This window comes from Anarrhichthys ocellatus, unplaced genomic scaffold (genome assembly GCF_004355925.1).
Source record: "Anarrhichthys ocellatus isolate YVR2014 unplaced genomic scaffold, GSC_Weel_1.0 scaffold670, whole genome shotgun sequence".
NCBI classification, from domain to species: domain Eukaryota; kingdom Metazoa; phylum Chordata; class Actinopteri; order Perciformes; family Anarhichadidae; genus Anarrhichthys; species Anarrhichthys ocellatus.
The window spans coordinates 1-22,726 of record NW_022280644.1 but is presented as its reverse complement, the minus strand read 5'-3'; the positions used below and the strand labels follow the sequence as shown (position 1 = coordinate 22,726).

The following is a 22,726-nucleotide window of genomic DNA, read 5'->3' as shown; positions in this document are numbered from 1 at the left end:
TATACACGTATATACATACACATACATATACACGTATATACATACACATACATATACACGTATATACATATACATACACGTATATACATACACGTATACACATATACACATACACGTATATACATATACACATATACGTATACACGTATACACGTATACACGTATACACGTATATACACATACATACATATACACGTATATACATATACACATACACATATATACATATACACATACACGTATATACGTATACACGTATACACATACACGTATACACATACACGTATACACATACACATACACGTATACACGTATATACGTATATACATATACATATACGTATACATATACACGTATATACACACACGTATATACACACACGTATATACGTATATACGTATATATACATACACGTATATATACACACGTATATACGTATATACGTATATATACATACGCGTGTATATGTATACATACGTATATACACGTACATACGTATATACACGTACATACGTATGTACGTGTATATACGTATGTACGTGTACCCAACTATTCTCATCTGTTCCAGATCACAACAAACACAGGAAGTGAGTACCTCCTCCAGACTGACAGCTACTCCACTGCCATTAAATGGTACGATGCTATCAGGAAGACCGTTGACTCTTCTGTAAGAACTCACTACTTAAACTAGCTATTATTTTGGATATAATTCAGTGTCTTCATTGTTTTTTGGATTAATCATTTTCAAAATGTCCATCCCAGTTTCTCAGTTTCTTCAAATGTCTTGTTTTCTATGACCAACAGTCCAAATGTAACCGGTTGTATATGGACCAGATACAGAAGGCTGGTGGGTTTACCGGGAGTCAGGCAAGGCGGGTAGAACAGGGGCAGGCAGGGTCGGTAATAGGAGATCAGTCCGTGAGAGCGTGCTGGAGAGTCTGGCATTGAAAACCGAAGAACAATCTGGCAATGAGAGTCTGGGAGGCAGGAGTCTATATAGGGGCTTGATTAATGATCAGAGGCAGGCGAGTGAACAGGTGAAGGGAGTTAGACTGATGAGGAGGGAGTGACTGACAAGTAGAGTGAGGAGGGTGTGGAGCTGAACTGTGACACCAAACCCCAAAGATATTCAGTTTTCTGTTAAATATGATCTCACAGAAATACGTGAAATGACCACCACCTCTTGACAGTACATTACGTGGTGGTCGCACATGTGTTAAAATTACGTGTGGGCACCAATGAGAGAATTCCAATGAAAAGTCAATTAGGATCCTTTTTCATGGTGTAGACACAAATTAAATGGATGCACGTGAATATGGTATGCTCTAAGCTAGTAACGTGGTATAAACAGTTAGAAGGATTATGGTGGATGGTGGATGGGTCAAACACAGGACTTTCAACCAGGAGACCGCATTTTGTAGCCAGCATGCTTTTCTGGCTATTCTGACCCACAATCCTTTGCGCAGCAGATATATGAACAATCAGTTTTCAGACACCATTCACCAAGATTCATATTTACTAAGACAGCGGACCCCAAATGTACAACAACTCACGAGAAGCTGTGCGAGAGCTGCGACGGAGAGGCCACAAAGTGAGATGTGCCTCTGCTGCCTGAACAGGGTTAGGGTTAGCATGTCGAAACACAGATAATCAGAGACAGTCAGAAGAGCACTTCCAGGAAGTTTAACAAAAGACTCATGCTTGAACTGCAATATAATTATGAAGGTACATACGCTGTTTTGAATAATACCGATTTCTTGCAGTTATTGAACTTTCAGGTTTACAAACATGATATAGCTGCATGGTTATGTACATATTCATAGACAAATCCCTTTGCTTCAAGCCTTGTTCAAAGAATATGACCTTATATTACAAACTACATGTAAGTGTAATATTAATTTCATACAACTTTAAATGCTAGATAAATGTGACTAATAGGGAAACAAAATATTAGTGCTACAATTAGCAGAGGGACCCACAGAGGGTTGTTCCCCATTTCTCGGAGGTGTTCTTTCTTTGTGCCAGCCTTTCCCCCTCAACTTATGAAAGGGATTCAGGAGCTATGGAGGAGAGAAAATTACATTTTTTGGGAGTTCATCTATGTTTTTGTTTTGCCCTGCAAAACACCTTTGTTTTTGTATACCTTCCAGTTTGCAATTCAGAATTGTTCAATTGAGCGGATACAGTGAAAATCAATCACTGTAAGTGTAATGATGGATTGTTAAGGACTTAAACTGATTTCTATAAATATTTATGGTTTGGGTAATCCCTTGATCATGACAAGGGAATGAGAAGCTGAAAAAATGTGGACATAGAATATCTACTACAGCTCACATACCTATAGCCACCAGTGGCCGGCCGTGCATTTTATACCTGGGCCTTCACTGCTGTCTTACCACCTAATAACCTCATGGTGGCGCCACAGCTACGGTTATTTGTTTCTAGAGGTGTAACATCACGTATTCTGTGGGGTTGGCCGGCCATTTCTTACTATGTCCAGTTTGTCCGGAAATGTCCTTCTTGAGAAAGGCGTTCCCAGTAACTCCGCCACTAAATCGGTTTCTCCTCCTTCCGCCATTTGATGTTAAAAAAACAAAGCTAGTTAAATAAAAACTAAAAATGCCATAATTTCTTCCATATCTTTCCACTTGAACTCTGACTGCTACAACCTAAGTTCTGCTAGCAAGCACAAGTTTCACTTTAGTCACGTGCTCGCCCACTGACCAATCACAGCACACGCTGCACCTCACTGCAGAGCTGCACCTGGACACTGAGCTGCACGTAATGCTGACGTACTTGTAGGCCAGCTAGCAGGCTCTGACACGTCAAAGAATACGCCCAACATGTCAAACTAAAGATCTGATTGGTTGAGCACTATGATAATCAACAACATCGTCCCCATTCACTTAAACTGCACATGGATGCACTTGTGAGTCTGCAGACCTCGGCCTCTGTTCTTACCTAGAGACACAGAGGTGAAATCTGATTGGATAAAAGCTCTACTTAAAACAAGCTGCACTGGAAGCAGAGCAACTGAGGAAGACAGTAGCTGTGCAATGAGAAAATAAGATAATGGGGAAATATTTTTATAAATTATAATACATGTAGTGTATTTAAGAACAATTATAAAATAGATATAGCTTTGTGATTCTGTTTAGGCCAGCAGAGAAGGCTTTGCAGGCCCTGACGGCCCACCACTGATGGCCACAAACGAGGGGTAGCAACTTTGATATCAACCTCAGTTAAATTTGAAAATGTTAAAGAAGTGAAAGACAAAGAACACGGTATCCTGTCACTGGTGAATAGCTGTGCCTCACCCATAGTGATACTATTGCAAAGTAAGCAGAAGGAGTTTGTATATGTGCTACTTAATACTGTGAAGAAATTACTTTTCTTGATGTATGGAGGACTTTTCATCCTCTAACAAGACACTATACCCAATATCACAATATTTCAGAATCAACCAATTTTAATGCAAAAGGAGATTACGATATGGCAACCGAATTGGCTTAGCGCATGTATCAGACCACAATGCAAATACATGTGCTGTGTTTTGGTGAGACAACAAAATGTAAACCACAGACCATCTTGCAATGGGATCACACCAAACGCAAAACGGCAAAGATGATTAACAGAAATAAACCGAATACAATTTCAGAAATGGAGGCATAATATATCAGGGTCTCCCAAGACTAAAATAATAAACAAAACCCCTTACTAAAGACAAAATTAAAGCTCAACTGATCCACAGAAGAAACAGAAAAACAATACTAAGCTCCACAACTAACCACAAAACCGGAGAAAACCGGAAGATCAAAGGCAATGGCAGAGAAGCCCTTGAAGGCTTCTCTGCCATTGCCTTTGATCTCAGGTTCATCACGTTCATCACGTCTGTAGCACTACAGACATCCACAAATTCACATGAACGGAGACAATTTAATTTGAAAATTGTATTCCTTTCCTTTATTACACTTAATATAAAAAGCAAACAACTTCAAAGGCAACAATCATGCTGAAGGGTAATGTGGCCAAACCGATAAAAATTTTGCTCATATTTTCTGCAGTTGGCCAAAAATAGAACCATTCTGAGTGAATTTAGTATTGAACAAAGTTTACAATATGTAATCTATGAGAAGGGTTCCATTGTAGACCTGTTCAATATAAGTGGAAGTGGTTAGATATTGTACAGAAAACATTTGTGATGGAAAGCATTGCAAAACAAAGTGTGAAAGAAGATGAGTTTTCCCGGAAAATGGGAACAATGAATTCGATTTAGAACAATGTACATTATTGGATAACATTTTGAATACCCAAATAATATACATTAGTCATTTAGCAGACACTTTTATCCAAAGCGACTGACAATTCAGAGTCTATCACATTTCTACACCGTAGGCACAGCTACGGGAGCAATTTTGGGGTTAAGTGTCTTGCTCAAGGACACATCGACACATCGACACGCAACTAGCAGGGTCGGAGCCGGGGATTGAACCGCCGACCCTGCTATCCACTTAGCCACAGTCGCATATACTGTATCACTAGTTGTAACCTCTATCCTCTTCTTTGCAGATGAACGTTCTGATGTTCTATTTCTGTTTTATTTGTGTATGTACATATGCAATAAACACTAGTAAGTGAAAAAAAGTTTATCTGAGACATTGGTTAATTAAATGTTTTTCAGAATGAGCAACCATGATGTTCTTTATATCCTTGGTGAAATGACAGCCTTCCTGGGATTCGTTGTAACTCTTTTTCTTTTCAGACTAAACTTCCTCCGCGGAGATCAAACAGCACAGAGTACCTGCCCAGACACGGCTCTCTACCTGGATATGGCTCCGCCTCCCCCAACGCCAAGCAACGCAACCCAGTCCACAGACGCTCCATCAGTGAGTAACTCACCCAAACCCATTGTTACTATAGATAATATCTGAGAGGACAGCTGGTTGTAGTCTTCTTTTGATTTGGATATGATCACTCTGAGTGAAAGACACAAAGGCAAGTATCACCCGACTGCAGACTCTGCAGAGATTTATGACAACTTTCATGTTTTGGTTTCAATAACATTCCTGTTTTGGTTCACTTCCACCACTTTCACAGCATTGTTTTTGGCCGCAGATGGCAGCTATTTTCAGAATAAAAGGTCCTGAACCCCACTGTCACTACCAGCTCAGCAGCAGACACACACAATTGGAGATCATGTTGCTCTGTAACTGCTGGATGTTGACTATTGAAAACAAATGGAAAAAAATCTCAGGTATTTCAGATTTAGTGTGTATGTTCTTTTCTGCAGATATGTTCAGCAGCTCCAAGCTGAAACACAGCACCTCCGACAGCGCTGACAAGAACGGAGTGAAGAACAGACTGAAGAAGTTCATCACCAGACGTCCGTCCATGAAGACTCTGAAGGAAAAAGGCCTCATCAAAGGTTTCTGCTCTTTCCTCACACATTAAACCTAGAACATATGAGTGTCCTTACATAGCTTTTAGGGTGTTACAACCATCCTGTTACAACCCTGTAGGAGTTAGGGAAACAACTAAACTGTTTATAATTATTGTTTAACATTACCAATTAGTCATTCAAACTTCTGGAACCTTAAAGATTATTATTCAACATGTTGCAACATGACCAATCATTTAAGATTTTGTAACATTGAATTAATCATAAAAGCTTTTTTATCATTAGTTATTTAGCTATATGTTACATTAACAATTAGTCATTAAACCTTCTGTAACCTCTAATAATTAAATGAGGTAGCGTGGGAGAAGAATGATGTGCAAATTCACTATGAGTTATTGAAGGAGCAAAACATAGTGAAGTATGGTTTAGACAGGACCTATAAAGCTAAGAGTTTGGTCGATTAGTCATTAAAACCTCTATAACAGGGGTATTCAATTAAAATTCCAAGAGGTCCAGATTGAGAAAATGTCCTCGGGCAAAAGTCCGGAACATTACAATAATATCTAACTTGCGCTATTTAGTGCCATATATATATATATATATATATATAGAAGCCTAGTAGTAGTAACGTCTCTGTGTAGTCAACAACTGTCAAATCAAATAAAGAAAGTACATCAATTATATTTTAACTATTATTCTCACTTTTCAAATTTAACTGGATGGATTATAAATAATACATAGAAATACATAAATAAGTGTTCTTCTCATTTCAAGTAAAATAATGTCTGGATTAAAGAATAACTGACATAACAGAAAGCTTTTCAAAAATGTGCATCTTAAAATAAAGTAATTCATTTTAGAAAAATGTATTTCATTGACTTGTCCTGCAGCTTTAAATTCAGTTCATTCAGGTGTGAAGTGATGTCAATCAAAAAAGCCACAATATTATATTTCTCTCATCTTCTAACAAGATAAATCAGTGTGCATGGACTTTATCTGTGGTTATTAAACAACTTGTTTAGCTCTATCCTCTCTGGTAACATCATTGTTGGTCAGTGAATTCATGTGTTAGGATTCTGATCATATTGGGCTCTTAGCTTTATTTTCTGTGTCTTCATTCAGATGTGAGTGGGTGCGTTTGCTCAAAAGAGTTGTGCTTTGTCTCGTAGTGTCGCTTCATTTACCGCTTTTAATAATCGTCACGGTCTCTGCACATATGAGACACACTGGTTATAAACTGTCCGTGTGAAGAATGAACCTATAAGAGTCTGTTCATTAATGGTTAAAGACTCTGGTCTCTTTGACCACTTTTCTCTCTTTGGAGAGCTTCATGTGAAATAACTTCTCTGACTCACGTATTATTCTCCTGCTCTTCCTTCTCTTTCCTCGTCTCTCCTCCGGTGTGTGTAGATCTCACTCGATTCAGGAAACTTGTCAGAATACCCATATTTGATTGGCTGAGCTGCATCACGTGATGTGATTTACAACGCATTGGTCAGTGCGTTTCCTGCACCGCTGAACAAGTGCCGTAAAGGCTGAAAAAGCTGCGCCGGGTAAAATAGAAGCGCTCTGTCAAAATAAAATCGATTTTAGGTCCTGGGTCCGGATACAACGGCGTCTGGGTCCGGATCCAGACCGCGGTCCGCCAATTGGCAACCCCTGGTCTATAACATCAACAATTAGTCATTAAACATGTTGCAATAATAACTAGAGATGACCTCACAATGGGATTACACCAGCCACGATGCCAAATCAGGCCTGGGGCGTAAAGTGAGGAAGGGGCCAACGGCAACCCCCCCTTCCAGTGCCCTCACTAAGACCTCATCCATCTTTAAACTCGGCCTTCATTTCGATCTCAACTAGACACATGCAAAGTTTCATAACTACATCTTGCACAGGTGTGACACTATCGCGTCAGATACCTGTTCTGTGGTAGTTCCTGCTACAGTAGGTGTCTCATGACAGCACACACACACTCACAAGGTAAAAATAAAACCTCACACTGATTGTAGGAGCCAGGTTTGGCCTGAACCATTTGTACACCCTTTTTTGTCACTTCCAGTAATTGAGTCAAGTGGTGTAGGGGATAACAATGGGGATATATGCTGCTCCGTAGTTTAGTTGGATGAATGGAAGGAGAGGGGTGAGAGAGGGAGCCTTATTTTTTGTTGACTGCTATTTACACGCTATACACTATTTTCACTACTATTATCATTACTTGACGCTGTTGATCACTGTCGATCACCATTGTACAACAAGGAGAAGGCGGGTTTGCACACAAAGTTTGTTTGTTGTTTACAAATAAAAATACAAACTCAGCCACTGGATGCGCGAATCATTTACAACCAGCGCGTCCGCAGGTTGGTCTCCCCTACTTAGCCTCTCGGTGACTAATTTTAAGTTGCCGATAGTCACCTACACTGATCAATGTTAATGTTATAATGTTTGTCTCAGATCGAGTTTTCGGCTGCCATCTGTTGACTCTCTGTGAACGTGAAGGAACCACGGTGCCAAGGTTTGTTCAGATCTGTCTGGATGCTGTTGACAAGCGAGGTAGGTTCACTAACAGAGGGAGGGGGAGGGGAGGGGAGGGACAGTAGAGACACAGTAGATACACAGTAGGCAGAGTAGAGACACAGTAGAGACAGTGTAGAGACAGTGGAGACACAGTAGAGGGATATGATGTACAACAAAGGCCCTAAAGTCCAATTTGAATGTGCTGTAACCCTAAACCACTCGGCTATCCAGGCACTGTCTCTGTTTTTTCATGCCCAGCTTGTTCCCATGTTGAATTAAAAGTAGAGAGAGTAGAGACACAATAGACACAGTAGAGACAGAAGAGACAAGGTTTTTTCATTCTCAGCTTGTTCCCATGTTGAATTAAATGTTTTTCATATTACAATAAAAACCTGCCTTCACAATGTATAATAATTATTAGCTGAGAGCTATAAATAAATTGTCCTGCAACAGAAACCACTTTTTAGTTTTTCATAGCGTTTACTGATTTCTGTTGGGATTTCAACAACTATAACAAAACCTTTTTTTGGAAGATTACCAACCTGAGCTCTTTCTCACATTGAATAATTTAAAACCACAACAATAACTAAGAATGTCAGTTTTGTGGACAAAGACAAAAGGAATCCAGTGATTAACCAGTGAACTAACAATCAGAGACAACACGTATTAGGATATTTTACGTCCAAATGACAGAGCTTTCTTTTTACATTTTAAATTGCTGATTGAAGTCAGTGTGTGTTTTTTGTTAATAATATGTATATTGTTTATTTGTGGTTTCAGGTCTAGATGCTGACGGGATCTACAGAGTTAGTGGAAATCTGGCAACAATCCAGAAACTTCGCTTTATTGTCGATGAGGGTCAGTTCAATAAAAACATATTGTTTCTCTTTGACTGTCATCTAAAAACTACATTACATTTTACTTATTTACAACAAAAAATATGTTTGAACAGAAAAACAATTGCACCAGGATTATGTTTATTCAACATAATGGGGAAAAGTTGCAAAATGTTCCTAATGAATATGTCCATTGAACGTTCGTCCCACATTGGACACACACATAAAATACATCCTGATGAAGGATTGTCTTCTTGTGTTTGTCTCTCACAGCTCTTGAATGTGCTTCAGTAAAGATGTGGAATTATTATAGAAGTCAAGCATGTGTTTACTTTTTCAACATTTAGCCAAAAACAAAAGCCTTTTTCCTCGTGGTGTAAAGCACAGCTACTACCTGTTTATGACACAAATGTTTGATTTTCAACATTTATACTGTCAGCTTCATTTTTCTGCATTAAACATGTTTTTACTGCCTCAGATATCTTCCAACAAAATATACAAAATTAATAATTTATTGAAGTTATTTCATCTTGAAAACAACTGATTAAAATTCAGTGATAAACATACGTGAAGTTCTGATGAACTGACTGTGTGGTGTTTTACCTTTTGTAATACAGATGTTTTCATTTTGTGTAAAATTTTGAGGCTCAAATTAGTACTACAATATTTAGTGGTCAGAGTTTTGGAAAGTCACATGTTGATGTGAAAAAGGAGCCTAAGTAAATGTAAATTACTGTTGATCAAACAATAAATGATGAACTGACCCTTGTCTTATTCTGGTCTCTCTCCCTAGAGGAGGACCTAGACCTGGACCAAAGTCAGTGGGAGGACATCCACGTCGTCACCGGGGCCCTCAAGATGTTTTTCCGGGAGCTGCCCGAGCCACTTTTCCCCTTCAGGTTCTTCCAGCTGTTTGTGGAGGCTGTCAGTAAGTCAAACAAACAAAAGATCAAAATAAAAAAAACTAAACTTCATGTCTTTATCTTTATTAGACATCCCATCCTATTTGGGATTCTTTAGCTAGATCTATTGGATTTGTCTGTTATCGATCCTCCTGAAATTTTCAGACAAAAACACATGTATCAATTTGTAGCTTTCTGTTACCCAAAAGTTATTTCCCTTAAGAAATAGTAATAATAACTTCATTATCATTGCATTTTGCAAAACAAGCTTTGCAAAATGCTTCACAAAACTTCCCCAAGAAGAAAAACGCTCTGTGAAACAAAGATAAAACAGACAAATATGGTAAAATACCGACAAAAGAAATGATAAATTAATGACAGGTCTCTCAGGTATGATTACCAAAAATGGACCAATGAGCAGCTATGACAGGGGTAAACATTAGTTGACAAAAATGTGCTTTTTGTGACGAACTGCAAATAACTTCTCGCAGAGCTGTAACTTTTTTTATTTTTTTTTATCTGTTTGGACAAACATCAGTCATCAATGGAATTCAGTGTCGGACACCTAGGAGCACTGACCAAGCTGCGATATTTGCTCCAGGAGTGTGATGACTTTGAATAAAGGCTAAAAAAAATAAATGATATATTAACCCTAACCCTAACTGCACTTAAAACTCACCTATTTAAATCTGCTTTTAACCTGTAAAGTCAGTTATGTATGTTTTCTTTCTTTCTTTTCATGTTGTTCCTTACTGTTATGATGTCATCGATTCTGTTCTTATTATAAATGCTTTTATTGTTTCTGTTTTTACCATGTAAAGTGTCTTTGATTGCCTTTTTAAAGCACTATATAAATAAAATGTATTATTATTATTATTATATATATTTAGACATGACTTTCAACCAGGAGGCTGGTGTCTGAGACTGGTTTTCTTGTTCCACAGTGTTGTCGAGTTATTTTGACGTGACTTGTTTTACATAATTGTGTTAAATTGTTTACGTTTTTTAACGTATTTATTTCAAGCCCAGCCATTGGGCTTTTCCCAAATCTAAGTGTTTTGTGGCCTACACCGAGGTGTGTGTTTGTATGTACTACTTGTACCATGTGTTTACTGCGACTGTAGTGTAGCGCCATATTTTGACGCACTAATCTACCAGCGACGAGTTGGGATGTATCAGTGTGTAATGAGTCGGGATGCAAATGTGTTCTCTCTGTAGCAGACATTAACACATGAAGTACAGCAGCGTAACATGATTCATTATTTCAGAGGGTTAGGGTTATGTGATGTAGTTAGTTAGTTCTGTTACTTCTGTCAAGTGTTTAACTGGCCTACAGTTTTTAGTTCGGCTGCTTCAACGTCCCACCCTATTTGCTGCAGTGACATGACTTGTTTTAGACTACGATTACTGAAAGCTGCATCTGTAATCATTAAAGTAAACTGTTAAAGAAAACACATCAATAGCCTGCACAATTTTAAAAAAGCAACACAGTCTACAATGACTGTTAAAGAAGGGAAATGTGCATGTACTGCTCTCTAAATTGGAGAAAATCATGTATTTGGGTGGGTGACGTTCAGATGATGTCTGAGCTGATCTGTGCATCTTTAAACACGTAAACTTACAGTACTTTATGCAAGTAAAACTAGAATACTACATGCCTGATAAACTACAATACTATATACATGTCTAATGACATTACACATGTTAAGCATGTTAACCCACAAATTATACACACTATAATGACGTTATAATGCACATATTGACCATGTTATCCTACAATACTATATGCATGTTAAACTTCAATACCATAACACACGTTTAACTACGTTAATATACGGACATTATACTGCAATACTATACACATATTAAACTAAAATACTGAATGCATGTTAAATATATCAAACTACAGTAAAATGCATTTATTTAACTACTGCCCTGTTTTTTTGTCTTGCAGAGATTAAAGAATCCAAACTCAAAGTTCAGGCTGTGAAGAAACTGATCCAGGAACTGCCCAAACCCAACAAGGACACCATGAAGTTGCTCTTCAGCCACCTGCACAGGTAAGCCTTCATCCACCTGAACCATACCTGAAGACTTAAGAAGAACTCAGTCAACCATTTGAAAAGTCACATTCAGTAGAAATTAAAAAATGAATACACTTACATGTATGAGTCAATCTTGTATCCAAGGACTATTTTTAAGGCATAGCTATATGTAGTTCTGTGTAGTTCTTGTATTTTCAGTTAGCAAAACTGATGACCCATCCGCTGGAGAGTCAATGAAATACATCACCGCTTATGTTATGAGGCATTCATATCTTCAACTTTACTTCTACTTTTTCAAAGAGAGCAGTGACATAATACACAGGAAGGATCTTTTTTTGTCTAAACAAGTATTTTGCCATATTAAAACCCAAACAGTCTGTGAGACTGTCTTGGCGGGCCTAGTGTCATAATGTAAACTAACGTTCTCATGTTTCCCTTTAGTTACTGTTATATCTGTTGTTTTTCAGAGTTCTAGACTTTTCCAGGAAGAACCTGATGTCAACTCAGGGCATCGGCATCGTGTTTGGCCCAACACTGATGTGGCCTGAGCTGGACGCAGGAAACATGGCAGTCAACATGGTCTATCAGAACCAAATTGTGGAGTTCATCCTCATTGAGAGCCAAGAAATCTTCAACCTAGACAGGAAGTAAAGTGCCCTGAAGTGGACCTGATCATCTAATGGACTCACATTCAAACATCAAAGCTGGAAATAACCACATTTCTTCAAAATATTATTGTTTTAACAGAAAACAGAGGCAGAGCCTGGTTTTGACTGGACTGTAAACAATAAACAGATGATTTCTGATGAGAAGAAAAGTTTGAAAAACATACTTTTTTAATTAACACAAACACATCAATAATATTTTTTATGTTTGAAAAGTGATGAAAATATTTTTCTGCGCAACCGATCAACAAATGGCGCACAGCCTACCATGTTACCGCTGCTACTGAGTTTATTTCAATGCAGACAACCATAAACGGACGAGCCCCCATATGTCACAGCCCTGCTCAGAGACTGAGACAAAACAGGGAGACAATGAGCTGGCGGCCAAAAGTAGTCATTTATTTGTCTCGCCAAAAGTTAACAGCACTTTTACAAATAAAGCAGCAATTGTGGTGAGCCCGTCAACACAGGTCTTCCTTCCAGCCCCCCTGCACCTGCCAAATGGAAAGGGTATTTAAGGATGAGCCACACCGGCACAGGTGTGACTCATCCTGCTGACGATCCTCCACTCAGCACCTGTAACAGATGAGACACAACCTGCACCGAACGTACGATAGGAGGAGGGTCGTCACAACAGCAAAACATGCAGCACATTTTCCTGCATCCACTCCCTACACTACTGACTTCACAGATTCCTCTCATCCATTTGTGTGACTCATTTTGACTTCCTTTTGGATAAATAAATCACTATTTGTAAAGTATAACCGTGTGTCTCCAATTTTGTCACAGTTTTAGAGCCGGACTGAGACTAATGACATCTGATTTACATATTAAGATTTTAAAAATATATAGGTTGTATGAACTGTTAACCTTGAAGCTCTACAGGTCTTCATAAGATGATGCATGATTTTATACTTTTACACCCTCCTGTGAAAGAATCTTTCACTGTGAACTGTAAAATGTTTCTAATACTTCATGAGATTTGTTCACTAGTGTCAACATTTCAATCTTTTATGTCACAGCCCGGCTCAGAGACTGAGACAAACAAGCTGGCTGCTAAGAAAAGCACGTTTATTTTCTTACAAACCTAATTTAGACAATACAAAAGGTTGGTATCAGTCCTGAGGTGCATGTATGGATGTGTGCAGCAGTGAATAAAATATAACAACCCAAATAACAGTGTAAATGATTGTGGCTGACAGGATCTCCTCTCCCAGAGAGCGAGACTGCCAAATGAAGATGGTATTTAGCAGCAGACCACACCGGCTCAGGTGTGGCTCATTCAGCTGACGACCCTCCAATCAGCACCTGCAACAGATAATCAAACGCAACCGCAGCACCTAGTGTATGGGAGGAGGAGGGTCGAGACAACGTCATGAGATTTGTTCACTAGTGTCAACATTTAAATATTTTATCGAATGAAAGGAAAAAAAGACGAGCTACAAATTTCCTTCTTTAAAGCAGCGGGGATAAAATACTTCTTCGATTTAATATCAAACAACTGCCATAGACCCAAATTCCATTATTGCACTATAAACACTATTAGCTATTAATCCAACTGGGAATACTTTTCCTGACCCATCCACAGTAAATTGTGAAAATGTCCGCACAGTGAAAGCCTCTGCATGTAAGCCATCCTGATAGGCAGCTATTACTACAAAGTAGCCAGGAAGCTCTTTGGAGGTCTGGTGCCTTGCTAATTGGCACCTCGGCAGTGCACAGGAGGAAAACTGTTACCTCTCAAGCTACCGGTCCATGCTCCATACTTGGTCCATGTGGGGACTTGAACCAGTGACTACTCTACTGAGTTGTTCAAAGCAAAGCTCAAGATCCAGCTCTTTACTTTGGCTTTTGATGTTCATCGTTAGTGACTACTTCATGTTTGTTTATTAGTTTTGCATTAGGCTATTGATTGGTTTGATCTTAATCTATGCCTGTGTATATGAATGTACTGATCAGAACCGTTAACTTCCTGTCGCTCATTTTTACATTTGGCAGATAGTTGTTGTGACACACATATTTCAGTTGTGTCTTATAAATATTAAGTTCTATTCAGCTTTTTCTAACCGTAGTGGTGAAGTGAGCAGGTTTATATCACCATTCTGTTCACAACCATCATTTTAGGTTTCTGCCAACATAACACAATAACTGCACGAACACAGTAACGGAACTACAGTTTAATAATACATGAAGCACACAGACAGGCAAACACTGGTTCAACAAAAACCTGGTCTTAAAGACTGTGCTTCTTAGAATAATGTTCATAATGTTTTCAGATAATTTCCCTTACAACACTTATAAGAAAACACAGCAGCAGATCAACACTGTAGAAAGTTTACACAGATAGAAACAATCTGAGCTGATGAACAGTGTCTCAACAAAGTGAAAGAGAAATCCATTAAGTAAGTCTATAAAAACAAGTCTGTAATAAATATGAATTCTTTCAAAAACACAATATCAGCATGATAAAACATTCAGTCCAGGAAAATAAAAACATCATAAAATGTTATAATAAAATGTAATTTGCATCATTATAGGGCTAAAATTCAATTGATAGGGTAATATGGCAAGTTAAAAATGATTTGGCTAACCATAACTTCTGTTTTATTTGTATTTATGTATTTATTGTTTTTCACTTACTTACTTAAAGACATTGTCATAGACTTGGCTTATAAAATCAAAATATGATATTTGACATACTATACAGGGTCACAGTGATAGGAAAGTCAAAAAGTTAAGAGAAGAAAAAAAATCTAGTATTATATTCATAATAATATATATGTGTATGTGTGTGTGTGTGTGTGTGTGTGTGTGTGTGTGTGTGTGTGTGTGAATCTCTGAGGAAAGTTGCAATATATCCATATAAAGGGTTAATTTTAAGATCAGGGTATATATAATGTAACGACCCTCCACCTCCCATAAACTTGGTTCATCAGAAAAAAAAACCATAATTGAATAATGTTCAATTATTTCTTTTATCTCCTAAAATCACAGATTTGTATTTCCTAACAGTGGAAGGAGTACATTACAATGGGTTCTTCATGATATTTGGTTTTATTTTATCATTCCTAACGGGAAACATTTTCCAGATGATGAACGGTGCAGAGTTTACAGTGTAAAGTGTTAAAGATATATCACTAAAAAGCTGACGTATACATTCATCAAAGCACATGGAGTTCATGACGTAAACAGCTACATGAATTATTCTGTACAGCTGTTATTGATACATAAATTCTGTGGAGGAAATATAAGTTACTGAGCTGAGCACAAGGGTTAGACTTTATCCTGAAAAGGAACTGTACAAAGATAATTAATTATGTCAACTTTTTCAGATCTATAGGTCACCACTATCACCTTTAAGACCACATTGTTGTGTAAAAATTCTGAGATATTAGCCGAAATCTTAATTGTAACTTTGTAACTGAAAATTGAGTGACAGGGAATTTTGCTGTAAAGAAAAGATAGAAATGTTTACTCCGCATCTAATTATTTCCCCGCAATACTTTTATTTTTATTACTCCAAACTTGTGATTTATTATTCAAAAAATTTAGATTTTCCATAATAACTCATGGATCAACATCTGTTAACAGACAGCATGTAAAGTAATTATCATCCAACTCCTGTGAACTGCAGATAGAAACTCTATATTGACTTATTCAACTTTTTATTTAACTCATTAAAGTGGCAATAGACACGTTTTTTTGGATTTAACTTATCATTATGAAGTAAATGTTGATTGCACAATGCAAACAATGGCTGTGTTAATGACACCTTTGCGTTTTAGATTGATTTCCTATAAGCTTCACTTTCACTATGCAATTCTGTCTTTAGGTACTATCTCCTGGAGAAAACAGCTGTTTCACAGGTTACACTCCGAGCTGCAGATGGCCACCAGCCCGCTTGTCATTGGGTTAACTAACTAGATGTAACCTTAGTTAGAGCACATTCTAAACTATTTCACTGTAAATTAACGGTAACTTACTGGCAGCAGGGATGCCAGTAATTTACTGTTTTTACGGTGCACTACCGTAATTTATTTTTACGGTATTTTACCGTATACTGGAATACGGTATGTGATAGTAGGATAACTGGGTTTTACCGTGATTTTACGGTATTTGCCAGAATGTTACCGTTTATTTACAAAGGGTAATACAACCCTTTGCAATCCCAATACATACCTTTGCATTTAATTCCCAACAAATAAAAGAATCACAATAGACATTCAATACATAATTGTTGCAGTTTAATACATGTTCTCAAATAATAAAGGGACATTTGTATTACATCACAAAACTCACAATGTACTGTTTAGAAGAAAACTAATAAAATCGTTAATGACCAGTTTAACTGAACTTATTAGCATAAAGAGAAGAAAGAAACCCTTTTTATTGTCATATACATAGACACGAAATTTGACTTCTGCATTTGACCCATCCCTGTATATAGGGAGCAGTGGGCTGCCAATGACAGGCGCCCGGGGAGCCGGGGGTTCAGTGTCTTGCTCAGGGACACTTCAACACTTGACACGTCCCAGTCGAGGATCGAACTGTTGACCCTGCGGTTACCAGACAACCCTCTTAAGCCAGTGAGCCACGGTCGCCCCCAAAGCCACAGTCGAAGACTCACGTGATATTCGATTTCAGGCGTTTAATCATCTAGAAAACGATGCTGAAACGCCGTGTGGACGGAGATCGTTTAAAACGAAAACATATTAGTGTGAATGTGGACTCAGGGAGCCGCAACAGAGGGGCTGAAGAGCCGCATGCGGCTCCGGAGCCGCAGGTTGCCGACCCCTGCGTTAGGTGAAGAAATGAAGCTAAGACAATGGACCACAATGGACTAACGTTCAACACGAAAATGAGTTTGATCTGGTTTCAATGTTGCTCCTGGGATAACACACACGCGTAATGTTACTGTTCGCGTTACCTCAACTGTTCATCATCTTGAACACACGTCGGTGATTTCTGGTCCTCTCTCCATTTTGATAATCGTCCTGATTGCGGTCCTACGGTTCAATAATAGCACAAGTTAGGTTACTAACGTTACATCTTAACACTGAAATTGGTGATTAACTTTATTTAAGTTAACTTGCTATGCTGTTAGCTAGCTAACCTTTCTAAGGCTACTTGAGCTCGAGCTAGCTAACGTCACAGAGCTAGCTCCACCAATATTAGCAACCTAATGTAATGAAACAGAACAAGTGAAACATTATCTGAGATGTTAACAGTTCAATAATCATGAAGACAAAACAATACTGGAGACTTTGAATTTCGGCTTATAAGCGTAACGTTACCTCGACTCCTCGGTTGATCTCCACATGGCTGTGAAGGATGAACTGAAGCTGTTGTTTCCAAAGTCACGTTCAGGAGCAGTCGCTCACGTCTTGTCACTCAAAAATGACTTTTAGGCAATGAGCAGTTTGAATAATAAAAATAGTCTAATGTCATTACAGACACATTAACCCACAATAGACAGTACGATGTGGATGGATTGTGATTCACTGAACTTGTATAGAGAAGCGTGTATCCACCACTTCACAAAAAATACTGTATTGTGCTGTTAAATTACGGTAGTCTGCTGTTATTGTTAATTGATGGCATTGACTGTTAATTTACGGCATTTACTGTTAATTTACATGCGAGGGATTAACATTTAACTGTATGTTACAGTTATTATGAAATACTGTAAGATACCGTTGAAAATCCACCGTAAATATACAGCAATTTGTTACAAGCTCAGTCCAGATGGAGTATGATGACTCAGATTAGGCACAATAATGACGTCACCGCTCAAATACAAACTGACATTTTAATAAATATTTATATGATCACTTTTTTTTTTTAATCTACTCTACTGTTCGATACAGTGATTTCACCTACAAAGAATCAAACCCTTCTATATCCGTGAGAAAAGATTTCAATGACAATCTTACTTCAGTTTGGAAGATTATTATTAATATTTTTCTAATCTGTGCAATTCAACTCACTCCGGTCGGTACAGTTTTTGTAATAAATAAGAACAATTCAAAGAAATCTTTCTGATTTGAGTCACATAGATTTGGTCAGGTAACCCAAATTATTTTTTATTTGTGGGAAATGTGGCATTTAACAACACAATGACAGTTTGATTAATACACACATAATTAGAATTTTAGAAATTCTAAGTGGTTTTGGTACCAGGTGGTACTATATACACTACGTTTTGCTTATGAATCTACCTTAATTTAAATGTGTCGGAAATAGCTCATGAGCTAATTTTCATCTGTAATTCCTGAGCAGGTCATTACTGGCCGAAAAAATATCAATACAATGCTTCAGCAAATTCGAGGATACAAAAAATACATACATGCAAGTTGTCTGTTGCCACTTTAAAAGTATTATTTCACTAATTTAACTTAGCATATTATTAACTCATTATTTAACTTACCAAACTAATTTAACATAATTAGGATTATAATTTTTATGTTATTAAACCCATTATTTAACTAATTTAACAGTTCAACTTAATTTTCTACGTCATTAACGCCATTATTTGACTCATTTAACATTATTATTTACTCATTATTTAACTTATCAAACGCATTATTTAACTCATTGAACTGAACTAACTTGGTCAGAACAAACAGACTTGGAGAATCAAAGCTGATAAAAACAAAAGAACAGACTCAGATGAGGAAATGCACTTGCTGGCTGTTAAGGGGGAATGGCTGTTTAGGTGGGAAGTTGTGTAAACAAGGAGTCTGGTTCCAGTAAAGGCAGAGTGGTGAGAGCAGGAGAGTTCAGAAATTCAAAGACCCACAGAAAAGGAAACTCATGTTGTCTGCCACCTGTGAAGACAGGAAGTGATTCACTTTTATTTATGTAGCTTGATGTTAACAAAGCTGATCAACACACTATTTATTCAACACAACATACTGAGCATATATATTGACATCAAGAAGCATGACTCCCAAACCTTAAAGACAGATTATATTTAAATTCTAATTATGGAGACCCTCTCTAATCCCACAGTCTCTCCCAGATCCATGGTTGTTGATGTGGTTGCTGTGGTTGTAACTCACCTGTAGCTTACTTGATGTGGCTCTGATGGGGTTGTTGTTTTTCAGGTTGTTGAGGTGGTTGCTGTTGGGGGGAGTGATGACGTGGACTGGACCTCACCCCCCCTCCTCGGATGGTCAGTCTGATGGATGGAGAGGAGGACGGCTGCTGATGCTGATGTCCGGCTCTGATTGGCTTGGCTACATAGAGACAGGTGAAAGGTGAATCAGCTGTTGACTTCTTCAAACATGGACCAGATTCAGTCTGACGCATCAAAGTGTTAACTCTAACCTGAACAACTAATCTGGTGACCAAAGCCATCTTCAAGACACACTTACACTAAAATCCTGGAAAGTCCTCAGAGGATGAACCCTTTACATTTAATAACCTTTGCTCAGGCACTGCCCTCAGGTTAGTCCTGAAGATCTGACTCATTAGTATGTTTAGTTAGTTGTGGGCTGTAACAAACATGTCCTCACCTATCTGAGCAGAGTTTCCTCTCCTGGAGACGTTCTTGGAGCGAACACCCTCTTTTATGCGGTCCACTTCCTGTTGATAGCGTTTGCGATCCCTTACGGCCAACTCCTTGGCATCTCTCAGGGCAGCTTCCAGAGCTTTCACTCGCTCTGCTGTGGCCCGCAGACGCTTCTCTAGCTTAGGTAGCTCGCAGCGAAGGTCGCCATTGTCCCGCACAAGCTGACGAATACAAAGGGTTAAATTTACAAACTCAATTAGACAGATGTTGTGTCAAACAGTAGGCTGGACTCACAGTTGGTGTTGTTTCAGCGAGTTTTTGAGAGGTGTGCATTTAAAGGTGAATTGAACAGAGTTCTATGTAGATGTGTTTGTATATAGTATATATATTTATATATATACACATATACATACAAATATGTATATATATATATGTTATTAAGTGGGGAAACTTCCTCTAACTTTACACACGATGATAAAAAATCCCACAGTTGTTATTTCAGTTGGGAAAATCAATAGTTTTAAGCTAGAAATGAGAATCTATTTCTGTCATACAATTAAATTGAGGATGCATTGTTTAGAAAAGGACTGTGAGTGATAGCAAATCTCCAACCTTTGTCATCGTATTAAGTGAAGTGAGCGTAAAGATTGTGAGTTTAACAACAGTAATCAAGGTGAACAGGTGTGGTCACTTACCTGTTTGTGGACCTTGCTGAGCTGCTCCAGGTTATTTTCTAAGAAGATGATCCTCTGTCTCTGAGCCAGACTGCCGCCGGCCTCGTCGCAGTCATTCTCTGAACTCTGTTTGAACAAGAAACAGGAAAACCTCAAAGCTCATGTTCAGGTTCACCACTGAACACACATACTGACATCCATCTAACATCTGTGTGGTCTATGGCCGACCTAGTGGGAATGTGGCCTCCCCATCTTCTTCCCTCAGTCTTGCTATGCCGCTCTCTTCTATGTCGGCATCCATGGCTCTTAAACAGAAGAGCTCACCTGTGGCTCTTTTACTGCTAAAGCTCTGATTGCTAATTGAACAATTGTGCAACATGTGTTTGCCAATGTGAGGAATACATTAAAATTTGGTGTTCCATGTAAAAACTAGCTTTATTTATGAAGATTGTGCCAAATATTAGAGAAGTGTGTAGTGTTTTGAAAAAAAGTGTGAATTAGAATTGTAATCTGAGTGTTAATTTGGTGACGACAGCCCCCTAGCCCTATTTTTAGGCCTCTGCTCGAAAATTGCATACCCATACTTAAAAGACTGTACAAGGTCTATTTAAATAATTTTGATGGTATAATACAGATAAAACTTGTGAGAGACTTGTTCAGATATGTAAATATTGTGTATATGTTACTGGTTAATAGTGAATGAAGATGGCACACAGCTCAAATTGAAAAGTTTCAGGTTTGCCTGAAAAAAAAGCACTTTTATTGAAAATAGTTATTTGAAATAATACAGATTGAAGCCTAAAAATACTCCACAGTCATAGCACAACATGTTTGTGGTCTCTACAAGCAAATTTTACTTAGCAGGCCAGCATAAATGAGGTCTAAGTACAGAGTTTCAAGCCGAATTCTCATTTTTGGAACCAGCTTTTGCGCTGCTCTATTCTAATTTTATATACTATATAACTACATATTAACTATATATTCACTTGCCTTATCACTAAGAGTGTTCAATACATCATAATAAAGCAGTTTGGCATCATTTTCAGCCATTTTCAGCTCTCATGTCTCTCAGTCCGTGTCTATGTAAGCCTTTGTAAGGCCTGTGATTGGCGGATTTCATCATGTGACACCTTGTTGAACGCGGAAGAGAGTAACGAAAGCACTACGCGGGTTATTTCGAAGATTGACAGCCTTTTATCCACTAAAAATCTCGATATGCTTGGCACAACCCCTATGCGTAAAATCCATTGGTCCAGCAGAAAAATGCTGCCCATTTCTTCATAGAATGTTGCAGCACGTTCATTTCAATGCAGAGAGAGCGGAGAAAGGGACTATTTTCGCTGCATCAGATTTCAATGGATTACCTGCGTTTTTCGGCACGTAAATCACCAAAAGGTATGCTGACTTTCAATTTTTTTTCTGGGGAGCAGTGTGTTGTTTGTTGGCTTTGTTCCTATAACTTTTGAATGGTTTGACGGAGGTGAATTCAGAGACCGTGATTCGACTCGGTATGGAGCCCTAGTGCAGAATCATATATCCATCCGCCATGATCGCTGCTGGCTTTGTGATGGAAGATGAAAATCGGGTGCATAATTCGCCGATTTTTGGAGAAAAAATCCGTGAATTTGTGATAAATCTTCTAGTTTATTGAATTAGTTTGTGTATAACTGTGATAATTGTGTAAAATGGCTGGTATGACGATTTTGCCCAGACTTCTTTTGTTAGTCCGGTATTTAATATGTTTGGAGCATTTTTGATATTTCTTGATAAAAAATCCATTGGGAACCACGGTATCACCCTAAACGGTCTCGCTCAGCACCCAAATGGGGGTCGCTCGTCACAGGAAATGTGCTTGTATTTTTGCAGAATTGGTTCAGGGGTTTGGTACATGAGTCACAGGTTTTGGTAATTGTGTTTCAAGTAGTTATTGGTAAATGGTAAATAGTGCTTTTCTAATCTTCCGACCACTCAAAGCACTTTAACACTACATGTCATCATTTACCCATTCATACACTGATGCCAGAGGCTACCATCAAGGTGCCACCTGCCCATCGGGTCTCTAACTAACATTCATACAAGGGCTGGTTCAGGTTTATAGTTAGGGCTGACTCAGGTTTATAGTTAGGGCTGACTCAGGTTTATAGTTAGGGCTGGCTCAGGTTTATAGTTAGGGCTG

General features: G+C 38.2%; 1 protein-coding gene and 1 long non-coding RNA gene across 2 annotated transcripts; one reads left to right on the top strand and one right to left on the bottom strand.

The window, feature by feature from the left end:
* Positions 1–495: 495 nt before the first annotated feature.
* LOC116376889 (rho GTPase-activating protein 15-like) lies at positions 496–13,588 on the top strand (the record flags this gene model as incomplete). Its single annotated transcript, XM_031838385.1, has 8 exons — positions 496–667; positions 4,763–4,886; positions 5,291–5,425; positions 7,853–7,951; positions 8,696–8,773; positions 9,545–9,679; positions 11,608–11,713; positions 12,166–13,588. Coding segments are annotated over 8 exons (1,033 nt in total), but the record flags the coding sequence as incomplete, so codon positions are not given.
* A 5,548-nt stretch (positions 13,589–19,136) lies between these two features.
* Positions 19,137–21,152, bottom strand: LOC116376887 (uncharacterized). Its single transcript, XR_004212161.1, has 4 exons — positions 20,572–21,152; positions 19,881–20,097; positions 19,425–19,601; positions 19,137–19,190 (listed from the first exon to the last, which is right to left on the bottom strand). It is a non-coding gene; the product is annotated as an uncharacterized LOC116376887 (long non-coding RNA).
* Positions 21,153–22,726: the final 1,574 nt, after the last annotated feature.